This window comes from Ambystoma mexicanum, chromosome 2p, assembly GCF_040938575.1.
Source record: "Ambystoma mexicanum isolate Mex_15411 chromosome 2p, UKY_AmexF1_1, whole genome shotgun sequence".
Classification (NCBI taxonomy): domain Eukaryota; kingdom Metazoa; phylum Chordata; class Amphibia; order Caudata; family Ambystomatidae; genus Ambystoma; species Ambystoma mexicanum.
Genome location: NC_090923.1, coordinates 959095268 through 959118943, shown reverse-complemented (window position 1 = coordinate 959118943; position 23676 = coordinate 959095268). Strand labels below are relative to the sequence as shown.

Genomic DNA, 23676 nt, shown 5'->3' with positions numbered 1-23676 from the left:
CACCACCGTCCCTTTTCTGCTTAAAATATTGGACAAAGTTGTCTATACCCCAAATCCAGCAATTCCTGGAAGCAAACTGCATCCTAGATAAAAGGCTATCAGGATTCCGCCCAGGCCATGGGACAGAATCTGCCTTACTTGATCTTAAGAGACAACTCTGTGACATTATGGACAAAGGCAAGCCAGCACTTCTCCTACTGCTAGATCTTTTGGCGGCCTTTGATCTCATCAACCATGACACCCTCTGTAAGCAACTCAAAAATGCTGCCTGCTTCTCCCCCGAAGCCACAGACTGGATCTAGTCTTTTCTCAAAGGGAGGGTCTTCTCAGACATTGCTTGTGCAGCACCCGCTACCATACACTGTGGAGTCCCGCAGGGCTCATGCACGGCACCCACATTATACAATGCTTTCACCCTATCACTCTTCTATGACCTGGATGATTGCGGCATAGCCCCCACCAACTATGCCGACGACACGCAAGTCTTACACCTCCTAACCGGCTCCTACGAACAAGACCCAGCTGCCCTAACTAGCATTTACAGCGCTATCCAGCAATGGCGGTAAAACTGAGATCCTCTTGGTAGGCACCAAATAGACGCTCAATAAACTCTCCCCTCAGTATAACACCTACAACATTGATAATACACCTATCACTGTATTACCTGCTGTCAAAACTCTAGGGGTTTTCCTAGTCTATGACAACAGGTCAGTGCTATTTGCTGCTCAGCTGCACTCACCACGAAAATTATCAAAGCTGTCAAACCTTTCTTATCAACCAAAAATTGCCTCGCGATTGCCAGGGCTACAGTTGCCGCCAAACTCGACTACTGTAATGCCCTCTTCCTAGGCACCTCTTCCAAAAACCCTAACAAGCTTCAAGTCACACAAAACAACGCCCTCAGGGCAGCACTCAGCATCCCCAAAAGGGAACACATCTCTCGGGCGAGAAGAGACGTGCACTGGCTGCCAGTCAAAGAGCCCATTCTTTTTAAAACCCTGGCCATCACGCACAAGTGCCTTTCACGTAAGACCCTGTTAGGGAGAATTCTCTGTTTAGGCTGAATTTCCCTACCTAGTGAGTCCCCCAGCAGCTTTGCTGGATTTCTGGGGTTTAATTTTTTTCTCCTGCCAAGAGTGAGACTCTTTTACCCTCACTCTTGGACATGTTGAAGTGTGTTTTCTTGGTTAAACCTTGTGTTGAATGGGCTATGGGGTCTCTTACTCCATAGGGCCTCATGTATTTTTGTGATGTGGGTCACACAGCACCCTCTGTGCCGTGACCCAGGGGTGTCCTAGGGACTCCCCAACATAGACTCCATACCCTGGGACTGACTACTGTCTCCCAGGGCATGTAAAGTCACCAAAGACTTTGCTAGTCTTGAATCCTGAACAGAACCAGTACAAACCATCATATTGTGGACGTACTGGCTGGGGCAATTCGATTGCCCCAGGGTCTGTTAGTCGAGGGGGCACGTCTCCGTCCCCCCTGATCGAGTTTTGGCTGGTGGCAGTGGAAACTACTTTTTATATTCGACCGCGAATATTTCCCTATGGGATTTCCCATTGTTTTAGGCTAACACATTTAATTATTTATTTACGGTAGCCTTAAACATACCACCGGTTTATATATTTATTTTTATAACTCCGGTTGGGACTTTTTGCCAAAACTTGATTCTAAAATGGCGTTGGTGTTCGCCTCTGTAACTCTGACCCAAAGTGGAGCCCTTTGTTCCACTTTTGGCGGGCTTCTCCACAGAAGCCCTCCAAAGTGGTGCCACTCTGTCTGGGGTACTTAGGAGGGGTGGAGGGGGATTTAGGCACCCTGGACTGAGTTACCTTGGTAACTCAAGTCGCACTCCGTCCTGATTGGCCCAAGTGGTGAGCCGCCCGGCTCACCACTTAGCATGGTTGAGTGACAGCTAGGCTGGGTGAATGGGGGTTTGCTGCATAAAAGCAGGGCTTTGGGGACTGGGACTTCAGAAGTCGCCACAGGACCAAGAATCCGACGAGGGAAGAGCTGAGCCGACCTGCTTCGACGACACCACCCGGTGGAGCCCTGCTGAACCGTCTCACCACTTTTTCCCGACGACCGAGGAGAACTCTTAACGGAGTGGCTCCTTCCCTTGACTGGTGGGGACAACCAGTTTTCGCCTTCTTTCCGTTCTTTGAGGTATCTCGTGGCCGCCTTGCCTGTGCCAAGCACCCCGGCAACCGGAATACCACACTTTACCCCCATACCGCGAAAGTCGGCACCAACCCTTTAACCGGAGGACTCCGCGGCTGGTTTCTTCCCGGGCAGTGCAACGACCCTCTTCTTCTGCTCTTCAGCGAGAACTTCTTCTCCCCTGACCGACGTCGAGCCCTGCTGCCACTGCCTGGAACAACTGCCACCGCTGGAGGATCCTTTCCGCTTAAGGTACTGTGTTCTGCCTGGCTTCCCTTGCTACCGACTGTACGGGGTAGATTTAGTCCCCGGCTTTCGAACCTGGGAGTGCCTGGGACACTTTGGCTAAACTTTCTGAGCCACTCTAACCTCTTTTTGACTCTTTGCAAGACTTTGAATCTCTAACTAACAGTGTGATCTTGGGCACATTTTCGCTCCGGCTACTCTAAGAGTGGGCCCTGCCTAGTGACTTTTGCTCACCTGTGACTTTATTCTTCTGTAAGCCTATTGCAAGTGCTCTGGACCTTAGAGTGGTGTGTCTAACCCATTTCTGCTTTTTCTCTCCCTTTCTTGGAAACTACTAGAGTGTCATCTAACGTTAAGCACTCACCTCTGTTTTAATTAAGTGGTGTTTTACCTAGAGTTGTCTAGATAGGAGAAAGGATTGAATCTACTTTCATTATAACTGTGTTGAAGTGCTTTTACTATATTTTTGCTAGAGTGTTTTTAACTTATGTGTATTTTAAATAAATAACTATATACTTTTGAAACCAAGCTCTGGTCAGTGTTTGCTTGTGCTATTGTGTTTTGGTACATATTGTGTATACTTTACATACTGCCTAACTCTTCTTGAGAGAAGTCTGACTGCTCAGCCACAGCTACCAGGTAAATCTGGGTGGTACAGACTGCTACCAAAGGGGTTTACTGCTCTACCTGTAGTCTTAAATCTTTTGCAGTGTTCCCCAAGGGAACTGCACAGGTTTCTGCCTAACAGACCCCCCCCATATCTCTCTGAAAAGATTACCCCATCACATCCTCCAGACCCATTAGAACGCACCTCTCTAACCAGATCTACGTCCCATCTTTCAAAAGAACCAAACCAGGGGGCTCTAGCTTCCAATACCTAGCACCTAAAAACTGGAACGCCTGCCCTCAGCACTCAGAAATGAAACATCCTACACAGTTTTTCGTAAAGCACTGAAAACTAAACTCTTCAACTAAATATGAACAACTGTTTCTGTTACATGTTCAGGCGCCACCGTAACATTAGACGTTTCTTTATCCTGTTCCACTGTAACCAAGGAACTTGTGGTGTTATTGTTATCTGCATGTAAGTAAGTATTCTGTAACAGCGCCACAATGCCCAAGGGTTGTTGAGAAAAAAATAAAAATAACGTTGACGCCTTGGCCATCACAAAAACCTGGTTACACACAGCTTCCAACCCTATCCTATCCCTTGCAATACCACCCGGTTATACCATCCTTAGAAGTAACAGACAGAACACTAGAGGAGGCAAAGTGGCCCTGATATCAAAAGACCATCTTCAAATCAGGCAAGCTAACTCATCCCTCAACAACATCCTTTCTCTTAAGCTCAATACCTCCCTTACCAACACTATGACTATTCATCTTGTGTACTGCCCACCTGGCCCTATCCTGTCCTATGAAGAGGACCTATTACTTATCTTAAGTGACAATATCAAGCCTTCCTCACCGATAGTGCTACTGGGAGACCTTAACTTGCTTGGCCTTGATGACCCTACGGATCTACCTGCCTCCTCATTAGCCAGAGCCCTCGCCACGTCATCACCTTCTCACTCCCCACCGTCCCACACACCAAACCAGCCACCGTCCCCTTGCCACATTCCTGGGCCCACAGTTCACGCAAACTCACTAAAGAGTGCCTTTCCTCTTTCTTCACTGCTCTCAACCCTGAATTACTGGATTCCAAAGGCCACACTTACTTGGCAGACTTCTATTGCACAACCTTGACCAGTGCCATTGACTCTTATCACCCCCCCCCCGGTGCCCAAAAAAGCCAAACCAGTAACTCACGCCAACTTGTGGTACACCCTTGATCTTGAGTACCTCAAATCGGATAAGAGACTTGTAGAAACTTGCTGGAAAAATGACCCCTCTGAGGCATCCAAATGAAATTCTCTGACATATCCAAACAATACAAAAAGGCCATCATCCAAGCCAAAGCCTCCTCTGTCAACAGGAGAATAGCCAATGCCAACTCCAACTCCAGGGAACTGTTCGCCATCCTCAGACAACCAGACAACCAGAAACTCCAGTCCACCAAGCCCCCACCTTAACTAAAGATGCCACCTGGTGCAATGGCATCCAAAAGGCCATGTTACTTAAAATCGACACGCTCAAAAGGGAAATCCTTGCTAAACTGCCTCTCACCTGTGCTAAGGAAGTCAAATGCGCCCATCCCCAACACTCCAGAAACCCCCCTATTCAGCTTAAAAACATTCACTACACAAGACACCTTACGCATTTGACTAACCCTCAAGCGATCCAGATGCAAAGGGGACGCTTGCTGAGCCCCTCTGATCAAAGACTGTGCAGAAGCCTTAGCTCCTTTTATCACAGCCTTTATCAATGCCTCCTTCACCTCTGGGGTAGTACCGTCCGGCCTCAAGGAAGCTTAGGGCCTACCACTTCTAAAAAATAAAAAAAAACACACACACTTGACCCGGCATCCCCCAACAACTACAGACCCATCACTACGGTTCCTTTCCTCCTCAAAATTCTCGACAAGGCTGCTTACCCTCAGATCCAACGTCATCTTGAGTGTAACCAAATTCTAGGAATGCGCCAATCAAGCTTCCGCCCAGGACATGGCACAGAGTCAGCACTCCTAGACCTAAACAAATCAGATGGATGAGCTCAGGGATGAAGGGAAACCTGCCCTGCCCTGCTTCTCTTCCCAGACTTGTCCGCTGCCTTCGACCTTGTCGACCATAGCATACTCTGCCACCAACTTACTTCTTCAGCCTCCTTCTCCCAGGAAGCAGCATCATGGATCGCCTCCTTTCTGGAAGGAAGAGTCATGAAAGTCTTTGCAGAGAATGCCTGCTCATCCCCTTCCTCCATCATATGCGGGCTTCCCCAAGGGTCATGTGTTTCGCCCACTCTCTTTAACCTTTTCACAAAGCTCCTCTTCGACCACTTGGACTCTTTCGGCATAGCCTATACCAACTATGCCGATGACACACATATCCTCCTTCCTCTTACAGGCTCCTATTCTGATGATGCTGCCACCCTGAACTCCACCTACTCCATGATCCAAGCCTGAATGGCAACCAGTGGTCGAAGTGAGCGGGAGCGGTGCTCCTCTTCTTTTTTAAATTAAGTTTTACTGTTCCTATACTTTTATTTTAAAAAGAAACCGTTCCGGAATGGTTTTGTTTTAAAATAAAAGTGTAGGAAGAATTTTAAACTTGCACTTTCAGTGCACTACCCTGAAGGTTTCCTTAAACAGCAGGTGCATGTGTATGGGGGTTTGTATTGTGTGTGGGATGGGGTGTGGCGATGGGGTTTGTGGGGAGTGGTTGCAGACCTGAGGGGAACATAGTTCCACTACTTCTTATCGTACACTTCGACCACTGATCATGGTCTGTGCCTCAATGATGAGAAAACAGAACTGCTGATCACTGGTTCCACTGCAGTCCTAAAAAAGTTAGACCCCAGATACTCTGCCTTCAGCATTGATGGCTCTGTGATCCCAGTCTACCCGGCGGTGAAAACACTAGGCGTCTACCTTGACTCCAGGCTTTCCATATCCCGCCACGTCAGCGCCATCTCTCCTGTGGCTGCCTACTTAACTAAGCTCATTAATGCCACCAGACTGTTCCTCACCAGTGATAATTGTTAAACCATCGCCTGCGCCGTGGTGGGTGACAGGCTAGACTACTGTAATGTCCTCTTTGCCGGCACCTCATCCTCCAATGTACAGAAGCTCGAAATCATCCAAAACAATGACCTATGGGCTGTACTTCGCATTCCACAACCCGATCACCAACCCGTAGAGCTGTACATTGGCTTCCGATCGAATAATCGCCTTTAATTCACTTTCTATTACACACAAGTGTATCACCAAATCCACCCCACCATATCTGGCTCACAAATATTCCAAATCTCAGTTAACTAGGCCCACGAGAACCCCCTATACGCACAGGGTGGATCAACCTAAATTCAAACGTATGAAAGCCAGTGGCTCAAGTTTCCCAAACATTGCTGCTAAGCAATGGAACACCCTCCCGAATGCCCTAAGAACAGAAGACCCCTATTGTGTCTTCCTCAAAACATGGCTGTTCAATTAACGTACCACCCTCGCTCTACAATGTATCTGTATCCTTGATGCAACTGTTTACGCAACCACTATGTAACCATTATGTAACCTTGATCCATGCCTTGCTCTCACCTGGGAGCTCCATGTAACTGGTTGTTAGCACCCTGATGCTTGAGGGTTTGTGCGTGCTTTACAAATGAAATAAAAAATAACCAATCTTATGGTGGGGGAACCCCCTCTGGCCTCCGTGGCCTCAGGCCAGAGTGGTAACGGATGCGTCTCTGAGGGGTTGGGGCACTCACTGCGAGGACTTGCAGATGAACAGCATTTGGTCAGCAATGGAAGCCAGCTGGCACATCAACAGGCTGGAGTTGCGAGCCATCAGGTTGGCCCTGAGGGCTTTCGCTCCGTCTCTGAAGGGGAAGCATGTCCTTATTCTGACGGATAATATGGTGCCCATGCATTACCTTAACAAACAAGGTGGCGTGCGCTCCCTCCCCCTTTCAGAGAGGCGATGCAGCTGTGCTTCTGGCTGTTAGAGAACCAGATCTCGGTCTTTGCAGTTCATCTGGCGGGACAGAGAAAAGTTTGCCGAATGCTCTGAGCAGACAGAGCAAGGCCTCATATGAGTGGGAAGTTTGCCAGGAAGCCCTAGAGGAGGTCTTCTCTCGCTGAGGTACCCCATCAGTGAACCTGTTTGCGACGGAGTCCAACAAGAAGTGCAGACAGTTTTGCTTGAGGTAATTCCCATCGAATGACGCGCTAGGGGATGTGTTTCTGGTGGATTGGACCTTCCCTCTCCACTACACCTTCCCTCCCATTCCCGTCATCCCTTGGGTTCTCAGCAGGTTGAAGAGGTTTCGAGCCATTATCTTGATCGCCCCAGACTGGGCGAGGAGGACATGGTACTCGGACCTTCTGGATCTGACCATCTTACCACCACTCTGGTTGCCTCGTCGCCCGGATCTCCTCAACCAGTCGGTAGGTTGGGTGCTCTACATCCACCAGATCTCTGTATGCGTGCAGGTGGAGATTTGAAGCGTGGTGTAGGGAACGCAACATTGACCCCATCTCTTGCCCCATCACTACAGTGATGGAGTTCCTTCTGTCACTGGCCTCAACAGCCCTTCAGGTTACCACAGTCAAAGGATATTTGACAGACGTGTCTGTGTTTAAGAGGTACCTGGATCAAGGTTCCTTCTTTACGATCCCGGTTATGAGCCAATTCCTGAAGGGCCTTGTGAATAAGTGCCCGCCAACTCCTTTTGTTGTCCCAGATGGGGATGTAAATCTAGTTTTGACCTTTTTGATGGCGGCTCCCTTTGCGCCCATGCATTCCTGTTCTCTGTGGCTGCTCTCCTTTAAGATTGCTTCCTTGGTTGTGATTACTTCAGCCACAAGGGTAAGCAAGCTACAGACTGTGTTGCAGACCCCTGTTTTTGCGATTCTTTCTGGAGAAGGTTTCACTTACGGTAAGGCCTTGATTTCTACCGAAGGTGGTCTGAATTTCACCTCTCAAGCCGTAGCTCATCTGCATTTTGCAAATCTGACTAACTGTTCGTGGCCCATTCTCTAGCCTGCAAGGGTCTAGCGGTAAAAAAGCAGACGGTATTCCTTTGGATTATCCTTTGCATTGCAGAGTGCTATCAATCTGCAGGCAGGATACTTCCTCCTGGCATCAGGGTGCACTCGACCAGATGGGTCTCGGCTTCTACGGCCTCACATAGGGGAGTTCCCATTAGGGATATCTGCTGTGCAGCCACATCGTCTCCATTACGCACGTGTAGCAGGCACTGTAGTCTGGATGTTGCCCGCTGGACTGATGTGCATTTTGGCACGGCAGTGTTGCAAAATCTGTTGCTGTAACGCTTTCTACCCTCCTCCATTGTCTCACTAATTGGCAAGTCTATCAGATGATTAACCTGCGGGAGAAAGGCAATCCATTGAAGGAGAAATTACTTACCCTAATGTTCTTTCTATGGATTCTTCTCCTGCAGATTCCTCATCATCCCTCCAATCCATCCCCGTTCAGAAAGCATTGGCGGTTGTTGCGCATCTGTCTAAAGTGGCGGGACACCTGGTGATGGCCCGATGTTACCGCTTCTGTCTGGCTAGTCGCATGTCTTTCCTACAAAAAATATAATTTTTTAAAAACAAACCCATTTACTGTTTTCTGGTACTTGGGAAGCTTTGTTCCAAAGTCCTGTTCAACCGATGGGGATGTTGTCATTGTTAAGTTTAACTGGCTGGTTGTTCTCCTCTCCCATCGTTGTCCTCAGCAGCGATCGAGCACGGGGGAAGGTGGAACTGAGGTACGGAGCGTAGTCACGTGGTCTATATACGACATCTGACGTCGTGTCCAGAGCCGACGTTCGAGCACCAAGCAAGACGGATCGAAGATCGGCGGCCGAGTCGAGGTCCACTACGCCCCATGTCAAAGAAATTTCCGAGTAGCAGAGCTGGATGAGGATATCTATCAGATGAGGACTCTGCGGGAGAAGAATCCATAGAAAGAACATTACGGTAAGTCATTTCTCTTTCTGATAGGTTGAGATACAAAGACTGAGACCTTCCCGAAGATAATGAGATGTTACTTTCAGCCAGATGGCCGGCAACCAAAGGTCTAAATTGCTGCTGTTGGAAAAGATTTTGCAGCTGGTGTCGAGCAAAGGAGATCGACCCCATCTTTGCAACACACCTCTGGCACTGTCCTTTGCCTGACAAGGGCTACAGGTGACTACAGTAAAGGTATAACTGGCTGCGCTTTCCATTTATTATTGCACACCTGAACAAGGATTTTACTTTATTTTGCCAATTGTGATACAATTCCTTAAAGGTCTTACCAATACTTTCTTCCCGGTTCCTTTCTTTGTGCCCAGCCTTGGATTTAAATCTTATCTTGACTTACCTGATGGAAGCTCCTTTTGAGCCTATACACACACTTGCCAACTGAAGCTCATCGCATGGAAAACTATATTTGTGGTGTTGATTACTTTAGCACGTAGATTTGGCGAACTGCAAGCTCTTTCCTTTAAACCTCATTTCAGGTTTTTTTTAAGGACAAGCTAAATCTCAGAGTACACCCCACCTTCCTTCATGAGGTAGTCTAAGTTTCATCTGTCCCTAAAACCAAAATATGTACCTGCAATGTTTTATTCTCACCCATCCGAGGTGGAAGAAAGGTTGCACGGAGTAGAGCCAAAGGGAGCATTAAGTTTTTACATCTCCGGAAAAATGGAATTCACGAAAGAGGAGCAGCTTTTCGTAGGATACACAAGTCCTGGATTAGACAAACCTGTGAAAAAACAGACATTATCGGGATGAATAGTCTTGTGTGCATGTGCATGCTACTCCTTTCTAGGCAAAGAAATTCCCAAAGGTTTTAGAACACACTTGGCTAGATGGATGGTTGCTACTTCGGCTCTCAAAGAGGAGTTCCAGTGTTGGACATTTGCCAGGCTACAGCATTGTCCTTGTTACAGACTGTCGAGGGTCGGAAGAAGGAGTCAGACACACGGAAGGCATGTTCCAGGTTCTTTGCGATAAAATTAATATGAAATGGCGTAACTGTCCCCATCATTAGAGGAGGGAATACCCCTCCCAACTAAGAAAGTAAGGGTACTCGTCCGTCTTTGTAAAGTCAAAAAGAATACTGTCCTTGGTCCGACCACCTTATCTGGCCTTACCACTATTTGAAACTAATTTAAATAGACCAAGGGTAGTCTTCTCGTCGCATGGCCTCTCCTGTTCCTTCACAAGTTAATGTTTGTCTTTCCTTTCTGTGGGACAGTCTGTCTCTTTGATCAGTTCCTGTAGCTCTACAGGCAAACGTTTATCTCTCTTGATTTCTATGTTTCTCAGGTTATTGGCTCCTCCACTGTAACCTTTCTTGACACTCAGTTTCTGATTTATATTCTTTTTTTGTCTTCCTTTTAGTAGTACTTGTCTGGGGTATTCATCCCCCTCTTCTAGGCTATCTTCACCACCAATTCTCAATTTTATAACGTCTCTTCCTTTACTGCTTGAATCCCACAGTTATGGGTTTAGCTTCTCTTTTCCAGGCTGGTTTCTTATATTCTGACTTTGGCTGTTTTTTAGCTCCTAATCTTGTGTACTGGGATGAGGCTTCACCTTCATACGATAGTTCTCTTTCACCTCAGGGTTCTTCGTTATTTGTTTACAACACAGTTTTAGTCCCACTTTCTCATTCTTGTGACTGGGACAGCTTTTTATTCCTAATGATATCCTGTGGGCCTCCCCTTCTCTCAGTTCCCCAGATAACTTTCTTTTAATGTGGTGCTGGTGGTTGGGCTTAGCACTTGCTCAGAATGATTCTCTCTTACTCCTGCCTTCTCTGCTTGACTTTCTTGGGTCCACGTCAGACTCTGCTTGGCTCTGGCACACTGGCACAGAAGCGACACGCACTTCCAATTCGGACAGCCTCTGCATTGTTCTTTGGGCATCCTGCCCACCACTTCCACTTTGTGGTCACGCCACCACCTGGTTGCTTATTGGTCTCTCGGTCCAGTTGACAATCCTCTTATGTCTGCACATGCTGGCCTTCCAGCGTCTTGACCTCGGCTACACCTCCCATCGACGTTATCATGTTGCTGGTGCTTCTCCTGCGCTTCGATTCTCCTCCTCAGCGCAGCTACATATACATCATGTATTAAAGGGAGATCTTCCTTTTCTTGTGTTCTTGACTTTATTGTTGCATTGATGTCAGCCAAAGATAAATGTCCTATTCTTCGGTTTACCATATTATCCCATAAAGACAATTGCATTGGTTTGTCTAGGGAGTTCCTCACAGGAACGGAAGTCCTTGTACTCAAAAAGGGAATCTCTCCCAGTGAGCTTCCACTTGCCTTGAACCCCCAGGAGGCCGTTGCGGAGTGTGTTCACATCCCTAGCCTCACAGGGTTTAGGGGGACCTCACCCTTGATGGGAAGGGGCGAATACCTGCGATTCGTCACAATAGCTTCACAAGGCAATACTGTATGGATGCTGTGTTTGGTCATCGATGCCTGTTTTGGTATGGTGGTCTTCAAAACATTCTTGATTTGACCTTCGCCCCGGGGGGGTCTCTGTTCCTTCCTCCTACATGATCATGCTGTCATGGCCACAGCCCCCAGAACACAAAAACCACACCATTTAGTGATGGGGCAATGGGTTACTTGACTCACTTATGTCCCTTTGGGACCCATAAACACAGGGTCCCTGGCTGGACTCAGTCCTGGCGCCTTTAGGCTCATATAGAGATGTGAGCAGGAACACTTTATTTCAGTGCAGGAGTGCTTTTATTTTACAAGAACTTTCCAGGAGCTGAAAGCCTTTATTCCAGAGAACATCCTCATGTGCTGACTCATCGGGTGTGGCTCCCTAGGCCTGGCCTTCATGTGCTGACTCATGGGGTGTGACAGGCAGGCTGAACCTGGTGGGCGTGGCTTCATAAGCTCAGCTATATAAGCTGCTCCATCCTTAAGGCCGGTGCTTCGCTCACTGCCGCTTGGACCAGCTTATTTACCTTTGAAAACAGGCGTTCTCCTGCATACTCAACCCCAGGAAACTGGTGCTTCATTGCTTCATCTGCAGACTCATCTCCTAACATCCAGTGATCTTGATCCCGACGCCGCAGCACCGCAGTCCATATCCACGAACTCTGACTCTGTGAAGAAGAAGAAAGACAAGGTTAGAACATCCATCCTAGGGCTGCGCCGTATTTGAACACTGTGCGCCCCATAGTTAACCATTTACCAGCAACTGTACCGCTGCAGCTTCGTTCTTCATTCCCTCCGGCTACCGCCTCGAGCTCTGAAGCTTCTGCCGGGCCGGCAACATCACCTGCAAGGGAAGAAAGCAAAAGAGCAAACCTCAAAAGTGGAATGGACAGCAATACAAGACAGCGAACTTTACAATACAACAAAAACAGACGAGGAAAGACAAAGGCAGACAGGAACGCTTACCTGAAGTATAGTGGCTTAGTTGCAGCAGGACTGGACTACCACGTGTAAGGGACCAATGAAGGAACTCGGTCCAGATCATACAAGCGCCCCTGCCAGAAGCAGCAGGACGGAGTGCTCGCCAAAACTAATCAACAGGTGAGCTTTCCAGGGACAGCGCATCCCACGGGTACCACAGTTTGGGAGAAGGGGATCAGGCGCACAAGCTGGCATGCTCACGTCCCCTATTCTCCTTGCAGGAGCAGTATCACCTATTACCACCAATAACCACATAAGCTCAGAGGACCCGAGCGACCTCACCCCCGGAAGGGCTGCAACTATGCTCAACGCCTCCGCAGAGACCAGGTGAGTGAAACACATACTGATATGAGTCCATCGAAGATGAGGAATCTGTGGGAGGAAACAATCTATTAGAAAAACAAATTGCACGCAGTTCCCTCATATCCATTGCATCCTGCCTCGCTAAGGAGCGCTCCCCCTCCAAAACATTTTGTTTAACTAATTCCCCAACGCATATGAGCATGAGAAAAAAAATTATAGAACCGAGTTCATGGGTGTTGGGTACAAGTGCACACTGGAACCTCAACCGCAATGTTGCAGGTGCCCCCTGCTGTCAAAACGTTTGCGAGATCTGATGAAGCAGGAAGAATATATGTAAGATGAGGAATCTGCGGAGGAACACTTAACTGAACGAACATTACAGGAGTTAACTAATTTGTTCTTTTAACCTTAATCGGTTCGATTTTGATATCCTGATTGACCAAGCTTGCCTTACTTGAGCGACACTGCTGAAAAGCTGCTCACCTTCCCTTATGTGTCTTTCTGTGTAGTATGCTGCACTTTGTACTATGCCCTACCTCCTTGGATGAGTCTGCTCTCTTAAGGGTTGTCACCTTCCCCATGTGTCATTGTGTGTTACTGTCGCCTGCGACTCTTGTCTGTTACTCTAATTTCCCATTGAGACCTCTGTTCTGTGCAGTCCTTACAGGTGCTTATGTCATTTAGTCTGTGCTCTGATTCACTGTTTCTTTCATTTTTAAACAAATACCTCACCTTCAAGGTAAATTGTAGATTTGTTCAGAGCTCATTGCCATATGTCATGTTGTTACTCTGTATCTTAAGTCTACATCTCCTCTCACTTTACCCAGGCCGCTCTACCTCCCAGTGCGTGTTCTCATCACAGCTGAGACCTTCACCCTGTCTAGTAATATAATTGTGGATACAGCCACCTTCCTCCTCAGGTGAGTGGGCCATTTATTCCTGTGAATTTTTCAAAGCATATTGCAACACTTCCTAAATATGTTAATCCCTAGAATCATTTCCTCACTTTGCTTAGTGTGGAACAGGAACATTTTATTATTGTATTAACTTTGAGAATTTCTAAGGTACTCACTGCAATGTAAAAAGCTTTTACGCGCTACCTCACCAAGTACATCACCTATCTGAAGGCTGAGTGTAGGTGGACATTTAATAAAGGGAACCAGAAAAGTGAGGTCTATATTTTGCTTTAGCATCTCAGATGCATAAGAGATCCACAGTAATATGACTGCCAATAAAAATGAGGTCCTTGTTTAGAGTTCTGGCGGGACTTGAGGGTTTTCATTAGATAAAGAATGGTGAAGCATAAACTTTAAGGTCGGACGGTAGAGTATGATAATGGTATTGTATTAGGTGTGTATGCACTTGTTGTTAATGTTGCAACTCCATCAAAATCATATGCCAGCGTGCATTTGGGGCCAGTGAAGAGATGTGTGAGATAATATTCCCTTTTGAGTCATTAATGCCTTTTCTCAAATGTTGGTGGTAGAGGGCGTTTGCAGTAGCTTAGCCACTCTTATGGATATATACCTGGCATTTCAAATGAATTGTGTCCTCCCACGTATTCCTCATGCTATATTATTTCTCTCCAGCTTTGCTACTTTGGAAAGTTTTCTCTCAACAGAGGGCGCTGTATGCAGTGTTGTTACATTGATGTCCCTCGAAGGCCTTCGTCGACGTCATCATCAGTACAAATAGCGCATGCAGCGCCCGTTGGCTTCAGTTCCGTTTTTCCGAGCTTACGCTTACTTACTAACAGCGCGCTTCAGTTTTTCGCAAGAAAAATGTCTTCATCGACTCCTTCGACACCTAAATCTGATTTAAAAAAATTCCACGACTGTGGATTGAAAATGTCTATTACGGATCCTGACTGCGTCTGCCTGTGGTGTCTGGGCTCCGGGCACTGTACCAGCTCTGGGTTTTGTCAGGCCATGACAGAGAAAGCTCTCGGGGAGCGTCGAGGTAAACTGCCGGTGAGTAAGGTGGCTTCGAAGTCTTCTTCGAAGAGAGAGAAAAAGTCTGGCGAGTCTAGAGACTCCTCCCGGTGCAAAAAATAGAAGAGGTCCCAATCGAGGAGTCGATCGAGCAATCCTTGTCTTCTTCCACAAAGAAGGCGAAGAAGAGACATCATAGGTCTCCCTCTTCATCATCTGATTCCTCTACCGAGGTAATCAGATGCCCGACAAAATCTGATTCCCCAATGAAGTGGGATGCATTTCGGGCACAGATGATGCGACCTTTTGAGAATGCATCCTCGACCCCCTCGAAAGAATCGCACAAGAGCCATGCCCCGGTCACTCCCTCAGACGGCAAAGGGAAGTCGAAGGCTAGAACTTCGAAGCCGAGCATGAAACCGGTAATACGTCAAGAAAGTTCTCGACCCGATGAGAAGTCGTCCAGCGTGTCGACTCGGGAACAAGTCTTTCTTCGATACCACCTGTGAAGACGCTGGAGGGGGGGTCTGTACTTCTGCTCTCTATATAGTAGAGAAGAGGCACAAAGGACCCCTGCCAAGATTCTCTATTATTGGTGCGTGGTTGAGCAATCCAGGCCTAGCTTCTCAGGAGGTGATGCAGGCTGGTTCCTAAGTACATTGTAGTCCCCAAGCACCCACAAAGGAAGGTCCGCACACTGTATTAGTTAAAACAGTCTTTATATAATTAATATTCAAGGTTATGTACAATATCACGATAACTCACTTTGTACTCGGTTATCTATAATGGCAAATATACAGTTCTATGTGGTACCACAATTACTATTAGACCTCTTTAAAGTGCATCAACTGTACGGTTAAATGTGACACAAATCAGTTCATCAGGGAAACCAACAATAGAGATAAGAGGAAAGCAGTTGGTTAGAACAATTGGCAGAATACTGGCCCCAATACCTAGACACAGTTCTGTGTGGAGATCCCCCCACCTGTGCAACCTGTAGAATAAAGATATATCACAAGCCCAGTCCATATATTGTTCACAAGAGACTTTCCAATAGTTCTGCAACCCCAAAGTACCTGGCGTTGTAGCGTTCCTCGTCGGGGAATCGACAGCCCTTCTTGAGTGCCCTCCCTTTAAGGCAGGAGTCACGGGTCATTGAACGTCCGACAGAGAACAGGGTGAGCTACGACGGTGAAGTGGCAGCTTCTTTCCTAGTGGTGCTCGTCGATGCGGAAGCGTAAACCTCCTGCAAGGAAGAGGCGTGCAGGGCACCTCGATGTCGATAGTTCTGGACCGCAAAGAGTTTGAAGAACTGTGGCCCAGCAAGGGCGTCGAGTCGTCGGTGTCTCTGTGGTCTTTGGGTGGCGGGAAACCCACCGACGGATGCTCCTCGGCACGTCGACGGCCTGGCCTTCTCCAGCGGAATCAGACGGGCGATGATGCAGACGAGAGCGTCCTTGGATCAAAAGTTCTTGGGCAACGGGAGCACGGCGGTCGTCGACAGTGGTGGACAACAGTCCGGGCGCTTCTCTTTGGGATTCCGCGGCAGTCCCCATCTCAGGTCGGCAGCCTGTCGAAGGTCTGCATACCAGGGAGCTTTGGCAAAGATCAGCTGGTGCACGATGGTCCCTCGTAGCTCGAGAAGAGGGTGCCTTATCAGGTCCTCTCTGGGTCAGTCCTTGGAGACAAAGCAGCTTTCAGATCGATGAAGGAGAGCAACAGCAATTCTTCTCTTCCAGCAGGGCTTCAAGGTCAAGCGTCAGATTCACTCCAGTTACTCTTGGTAATTTGGACTTCAGCTCTGAAAACGATTCCTAGAAGTGAAAGGTCCCCAGATATACTGTGGATCTCCCATTCATTCCGTTGGGTCACACTCGAGAATCCAATCACTACGAAGGGCATTCAGCAGTCTGTCTGCCAATCAGGCGCACAGTGCATTCAGGCCATTCTTCTCCATCCAGACGCTCACAACACAGAATGTGGATTCGGACAAGTACCACGCCATTCAACACTACACACTGCATTCATACCAGTTTCGGGCAGGGCTGTCTCAGTCATTGTGTCAAACACCAGAAACTAGACATCCACAACAAGAAGTGCATATTAGTCACAAACTCCATTCACCCAGGTCCCACCCACAGGTGTAACTACAACCTACGGTCGTTGGGAAGGCTCCAGCCAGTCTGGTCGGCACTTCCCCCAAACTACCATATATGGAACTTCCACCCAACAGCCAGTCAGGGGGAAGGGACAGAGTCGGGGCTTCCTGGGACTTCGGGAAGATCAAGGTAACAGGCGATGGAAGGCAAGAGGCCAGGGGGGGTCATCTTGCCTCCATCAGGAATCTACCGATTCCAATGACAGGGCCTGGGCATCCCAAAATGGAGGACGCTCAGGGCACCAGTCAATTCAGCACGGAGCTGCCACCAGCCCATACCCTGCTCTGTGGGCCACACACAGGTGCCCAAAAACATACACTAGGGGCACAGGGTTGTACCCCCACCCATGGGTGCCATAAGGGTATCCCATGGGTCCGTTCACCAAAACCAAAGGAGAAAGCTTACCGCCAGGAGTCCCACATGAACTCCTGTGCTGAAAACACAACAGAACACACTATAAAAGGCATTAAAGGACAAGGATATGGATGCCCTGTCCCTCCGATGCATTTCCAGCATCACACCCCCGAAGAAGCATAAAGCGTCGAAGAACTCAACAACTTTGTCGACTCCACCGGAGTCAGACCTGTCAAAGGTAGCATTGAGTAAACGGATGCCATTTTCGAAGTCCTCTTCGACATTGTTGACGTCCACTTTTACTTTGTCGAAGCCTTTTGGCATACAAGACAAGGGGCTTCATTACAAATCAGGCGGTCCGGAAATAACGGTGGCGGTAAACCCGCCGCCACCGTTGTTTCCGAACCGCCTGATCCCGACTCATGCAGGCGGGAGGTGATGTTCCCGCCAGGTTTGACCTGGCGGGTTTAACACAGCCCGCCTGCAGGCGGACGAGGAAACACCGGCAGCATTATGAGATGCTGCCGGTGTTTCCATGATCCCCATGCCCATTGAGTCCCATAGGACTCAATGGGAATGGGGATTAACACCATTCCGCCTCCGTGATTCCCGGAAAACCGGGGTTGTAATGCCCCGGGAATCACGGAGGCGGAATGGTAATACGAGTCCAGCGGTAACCAGGCGGTTTTACCGCCTCGGTTACCGCCGGACTCGTAATGAGGCCCAAGATTTACAAACCTGTCCCGAAGAAAGATTTTTTTAAGTCTATGTCTTTGATCTATGATGAGGAACAGCCCTCTGAAGAGGATTACCTTCTCCTTTTGGGTTGCAATTTGGCACCCAGAATGTGCCAGAAGAGCTAATTTCTGAAGAGTCAAAAATGAAAGACCTATATGATACTCTCCAGTTGGCTAGTGGTCTTGGCACATCGCCAGAACTGGAATTTGGCAGGCCAGACCCTTCTGAGCATGCAGATTCGTCCTATAGAAGGCTCATGACTAAGGTAACAGAGTATATGGATTGAAGCAGAGCTTCTCCTACATATGAACAGGATGACATGACTGACATCCAGGACCCAATATTGCCCTTTCACAAGGTCCTTCAGATGATAGGCACTGCAAATTGGGAGGCCCTGGAATCTGTACCTGCAGTAAATAGAAACTTTGCAAGGAAGTACAGGCCTTCCAGCAGCGATCCAGAATACCTGACCAAGCACCTCACACCTAAGGGCTTTGTAGTCGAGGCTGCAACATCAACCAGTGTTAGGCAGAAACCTGTGCAGTTCCCTTAGGGAACACTGCAAAAGATTTAAGACTACAGGTGTTGGCAGTAAACCCACTTGGTAGCAGTCTGTACCACCCAGATTTACCTGGTAGCTGTGGCTGAGCAGTCAGACTTCTCTCAAGAAGAGTTAGGCAGTATGCAAAGTATACACAATAGGCACTCAGGCACAATAATACAAGCAAACACTGACCAGAGCTTTGGTATCAAAGTATATAATTATTTATTTAAAAACACACTGTTTGAAACACTCCAGCACTCTTATTGTAAAATATTCTAAACACAGTTACTATTGTAATATATACACCCCTTTTTCCTTATCAGATAAGTCACAGTAAAACACCACTTATTTTCATACAGAGGTGAGCTCTTAACTAGATGGCACTCCAATAAGTTTGTGAGAAAGGGAGGGAAAAAGACAGAATATGGAAAGGTACACCACTCTAAGATTCAGGAACACTGTTTAGCAAGGCAGAAGAGCAAAAGTCACTGGTGAGCCAAAGTCCAAAGGCTGGGCCCACTCTTAGAGAGAGCAGAGCACAAATGCGCCCAAGATCACACAGTTACACTAGGCTTTGAAAGTCTTGCAGAGGGTTCAAAAAGAGTTTAGAGGGCTTAGGAAAGTTTAGCCAGGGTGTCCCAGGCTAACCCAGGTTCGAAAGCCGGGGGCTAAGTCTACCCCATACAGTCGGTGGCAAGGGAAGCCTGGCGGTACACGGTACCTTAAGTGGGAAGGATCCTCCAGCGGTGGCAGTTGTTCCTGGCAGTGGGTGCAAGTCGTGTCGTCGTCCAGGGGAAGAGAAGATCTCGACTTGGAGGAAAGATGAAGGTCGTTGCACTACCAGGGAAGAAACCAGCCACAGAGTTTTCCGGTTAAAGGTGGTACCTTTGTTCGCGGTCGTGGTAAAACGTGGTATCCCGGTTGCCGGGGTGCTTGGCACAGGCACGGCGGCCACGAGGTACGTCGGGAAGGCGAAAAGACGGTGAAACTGGTTATCCCCACCAGTCAAAGGAAGAACACTCTCCGGCGGGAGATCTCCTCTGTCGTTGGGAAAAGTGGTGAGACGGTCCAGCAGGGCTCCACCGGTGGTGGTGTCGCGGCAGGTCGGCTCAGCTTCTCCCTCGTCGGATTCGTAGGTCCTGTGGCAACTTCTGAAGTTCCAGTCCCCAAAGCCCTACTTTTATGCAGAAAACCCCCAGTCACTCAAACATGCTAAGTGGTGAGCCGGCCGGCCGGCTCACCACTTGGGCCAATCAGGACGGAGTGCGACTTGAGTTGCCTATGCAACTCAGTCCAGGGTGCCTAAATTACCCCCCACCCCTCCTAAGTACCCCAGACAGAGTGGCACCACTTTGGAGGGCTTCTGTGGAGAAGCCCGCCAAAAAGTGGAACAAAGGGCTCGACTTGGGTTGGAGTCACAGAAGAGAACACAAACGCCATTTAGAATCAAGTTTTGGCAAAAAATACCAACTGGAGAATTAATATTAATTAAATAAACCGGCGGTATGTTTGAGGCTACCGTAAATAATTAAATAAAGGTAGTAGCCTAAAACAATGGGAATCCCATAGGAAAATATTCGCGGTTGAATATAAAAAGTAGTATCCACTGCCACCAGCCAAAACTCTATCAGGGGGGACGGAGACGTGCCCCCTCGACTAACAGACCCCGGGGCAATTGAATTGCCCCAGCCAGTACGTCCACAATATGATGGTTTGTACTGGTTCTGTTCAGAATTTAAGACTAGTAAAGTCAATGGTGACTTTACATGCCCTGGGAGACAGTAGTCAGTCCCAGGGTATGGAGTCTATACTGGGGGGTCACTATGACACCCCTGTGTCACTGCACTGAGGGTGCTGTGTAACACACCACAAAAACACATGAAGCCCTATGGAGTAAAAGACCCCATAGCCCATTAAACACATCTAGATTCAAAGAAACACACTCAAATCATGCCGAGGAGTGAGGGTAAAAGAGTCTCACTCTTGGCAGGAGAAAAAAATAAACCCCAAAAATCCAGCAAAGCTGCTGGGGGACTCGCTAGGTTAGGAAATTCAGCCTAAACAGAGAATTCTCCCTAACAACCAGGCAATCGGCTTACTCCTCTATTCCCCTCAAATAGAGATGACAAGAGGGTTGATGTCTGGGCACGTGAGGTTTTCACGGCAGGCAGCATGGCCATGAAATCGACCCACGTGACTTGTACTCTTTCCAGATTCACTTATACCCTGTGGGACTGTTACGATAGCGGCTGATCACATTTCATAATCCGAAGAGAGAGACGGCTTCCTGGCTTTAGTTAAGGATGGTAAGGAGGCAATGGGAGAATGTCTCCAGTCAGGTTTACATACTGCTGACTGCATCAGCAGACCCATGGCTGCTAGTACCCTACTATGCCGATTTGTGTGGTTGATGAAGTCAGGGATTGCACCGAATGCGCAGGCCAGACTGTTCAACATGCCCTTTGATGGCTCGAGGTTGTTTGGCAGCAAGGCGGATGAGAGTCTAGAGAAGCTGCAGACCTCCAAGGTGGCCGCTAAATCCCTTAGCGCCTCCATTCGACAACCTCAACAACCCTATTCAGGCTCATCTTCCTGGAGGGGTCATCCTTTTTGTTTTTATTCCTCAATTGGAAGAGGAAGAGGACAGGTCGGACAAAGGGGACAAAGAAGATTCCCTCGTGGTGGACGAGGAAGGGGTACTAAATCAGGCCCAGCAGCTGCAACTTTACCCTCAGCCGCCTCTAAGCCACTCTGAGGCCTTGGCCCACAAGACCCTGAGGGAGGCAGAATTTCTCAGCATCTGAACGAATGGCAGGGCATTACTTCAGATACTTGGGCACTGGAAACGACAGCCAAAGGTTACTGTTTTCCTTTTAAAAAAAGGCTTTAAGGTCATCGACCGGGATGCAAATGTCAAAATTCCGGATCTGCTTCTCTTACAGGAAATGTTAATCCTGCTAGAGAAAGGTGAAATAGAACATGTACCTGTAGCGCAGAGGAACAGGGGTTGGTATTCCCCCTACTTTCTGATTCCCAAGAAGGACGGAGGATTGAGACCCATCTTGGACTTAAGAAACTTTATCAAGTTCCTCAGGAAGGTCATGTTTAAGATGGTTACCCTTTCTCAGATCCTTCAGGCTCTCCAACTCCAAGACCGATTGGTAACATTGCACCTTCAGGATACTCATTTTCATGTGCCAATTCATCTCAAGCACAGAAAGTACCTGAGGTTTATGATTGCCAGTTCTCATTTTCAATTTCAAGTTCTGCCATTCGGGCTGACCTCCTCCCCGAGGGTTTTCATCAAGTTAATGGCTTTGGTGGCAGTGAGTCTCACGAGAGGGGGGGATTCACTTCGACCCCTACCTAGATGATTGGCTGATCAGGGCTCATTCACTCGAACAAGCCCAGGAACATCTCAGTATCGCCTGCCACGCTCTTCGCCAACTGGGCTTCTCCCTCAATTTCAAGAAGTCCCATATGATACCATTCCAAAAACTCAAATTCCTTGGGGGCAGTCCTGGATACTTCTTGGGGAAAGCCTCGCCTCCCGAGGTGAGAGATCAACACTTTCAGCAGATGGTAGCAGAATTCCAGAGTGCCTAGCATCTTCCAGCCTTCGATGTTCTGAGGTTGCTCAGTCTCATGGAATCCTGCATTTTTCTGGTGCCAGAGGCTCGACTGAGAATTAGATCCCTTCAATGGGCTCTGAGGACTCAGTGGTCCCAATTCTCAGGGAATATGTCAGACCAAGTGCAAGTCCCAAGCAGGGTTGCACAGGATCTTCTATGGTGGGCTTGCAAAGACAACCATCTCAAGGGAGCATCTTTTTGGCAAACATGGCCGGAGATAACGGTAGTGACGGATGCCTCACTCACAGGGTGGGGAGCCCACACCAACGAACTGACAATAAGCGGTCATTGGTCTCCATCGGAGTCCAAACTACACATCAACCTGTTGGAGCTGAGGGCAATCAGACTACCACTGAAGGCCTTCCTGCCCTCTGTACAAGGAAAGAACGTCCTGATAATGACGGACAACACAATGGCCATGTACTACCTCAGCAAGAGAGGTGGTGTAGGGTCATTACCACTGTGCAGAGAGGCAATGCAGCTCTGGTTCTGGGCAATAGAAGGACTCTCTCTATTGGCAGTTCACCTAGCCGGGAGCAGAACACGGCGGCGGGTGCTCTGAGCAGGCAGAGCACAGTCTCCCACAAGTGGGAACTAGCTCAGTAAGTCCATCAAGAGATCTTCACCATTTGGGGAACCCCTCAAGTGGATCTGTTTGCGACCGGTGCCAACTGGAAGTGCGAGCTGTATTGCTCAAGGGAATTTCCCCAAGAGGAGCTCTAGGAGACACATTCGTGGTGCACTGGGAATTTCCACTCCTGTATGCATTTCCTCCAGTCCGCGTCATTCCTAACATGATCAGGAGGTTGAAAAAGTTTAGTAAATCCATGATCCTAATTGCTCCAGATTGGTCCAGGAGGATGTGGTACCCTGACCTTCTGGACATGTCCATCTGCCCTCCAATACGTCTTCCACAAAGAGAGGATCTTCTCTGGCAAGAGGAAGGTCGAGTTCTCCATCCAGAGGTCAAAACACTCAGCCGTCACGCATGGTTTCTGAGAGGCTGAGCTACAAGGATTGGGACCTCCCGGATGACATAATGGAGATTTTGCTTTCGACCAGAAGCAACCAGATCCTTGTACTGGTGCCATTTGAATAAATTCAGCTGGTGCAGGGATAAGAATGTGGATCCATTCCAATGTGGCACACTGATAGTGCTCTCTTTCCTGTTGCATTTAGCCAGTCTGGGGCTCCAGATTAGAACCGTAAAGGGATACATGGCAGCGTTATCCATTTTTAAGTGCTCCTCTGAAGAGGATTCCTATTTCAAAATCCCCTTAGTTGTACAATTTTTAAAGGGACTTACTAATGTATACCCCCAGTTCAATTTAATGTACATGGTTGGGACCGAAACCTTGTATTAAAATTCTTGACATGTATCCCATTTGAGCCTTTACATTTATGCCCTTCAAGGCTCTTGATATTGAAAACTGTCTTGCGTATCGCAATAACATCAGCCCGCAGGTTAAGTGAGTTGCCGGATCTTTCTTGCAAGCCTCCTTTTCCACCAGAGGTAGTCTCTGACTTCCATTTGTTGCAAAAGATAACCTTGCCAACTTTCTATCCTC

General features: G+C 48.1%; 1 protein-coding gene across 1 annotated transcript in view; it reads left to right on the top strand.

The window, feature by feature from the left end:
- ATG2A (autophagy related 2A) overlaps positions 1-23676 on the top strand; it is a 2105371-nt gene that overhangs the window by 1258586 nt on the left and 823109 nt on the right. The window contains exon 25 of the mRNA XM_069644746.1: positions 13578-13670. Coding sequence (XP_069500847.1) covers positions 13578-13670 — 93 coding nt within the window. The remainder of the gene's footprint in view (positions 1-13577; positions 13671-23676) is intronic.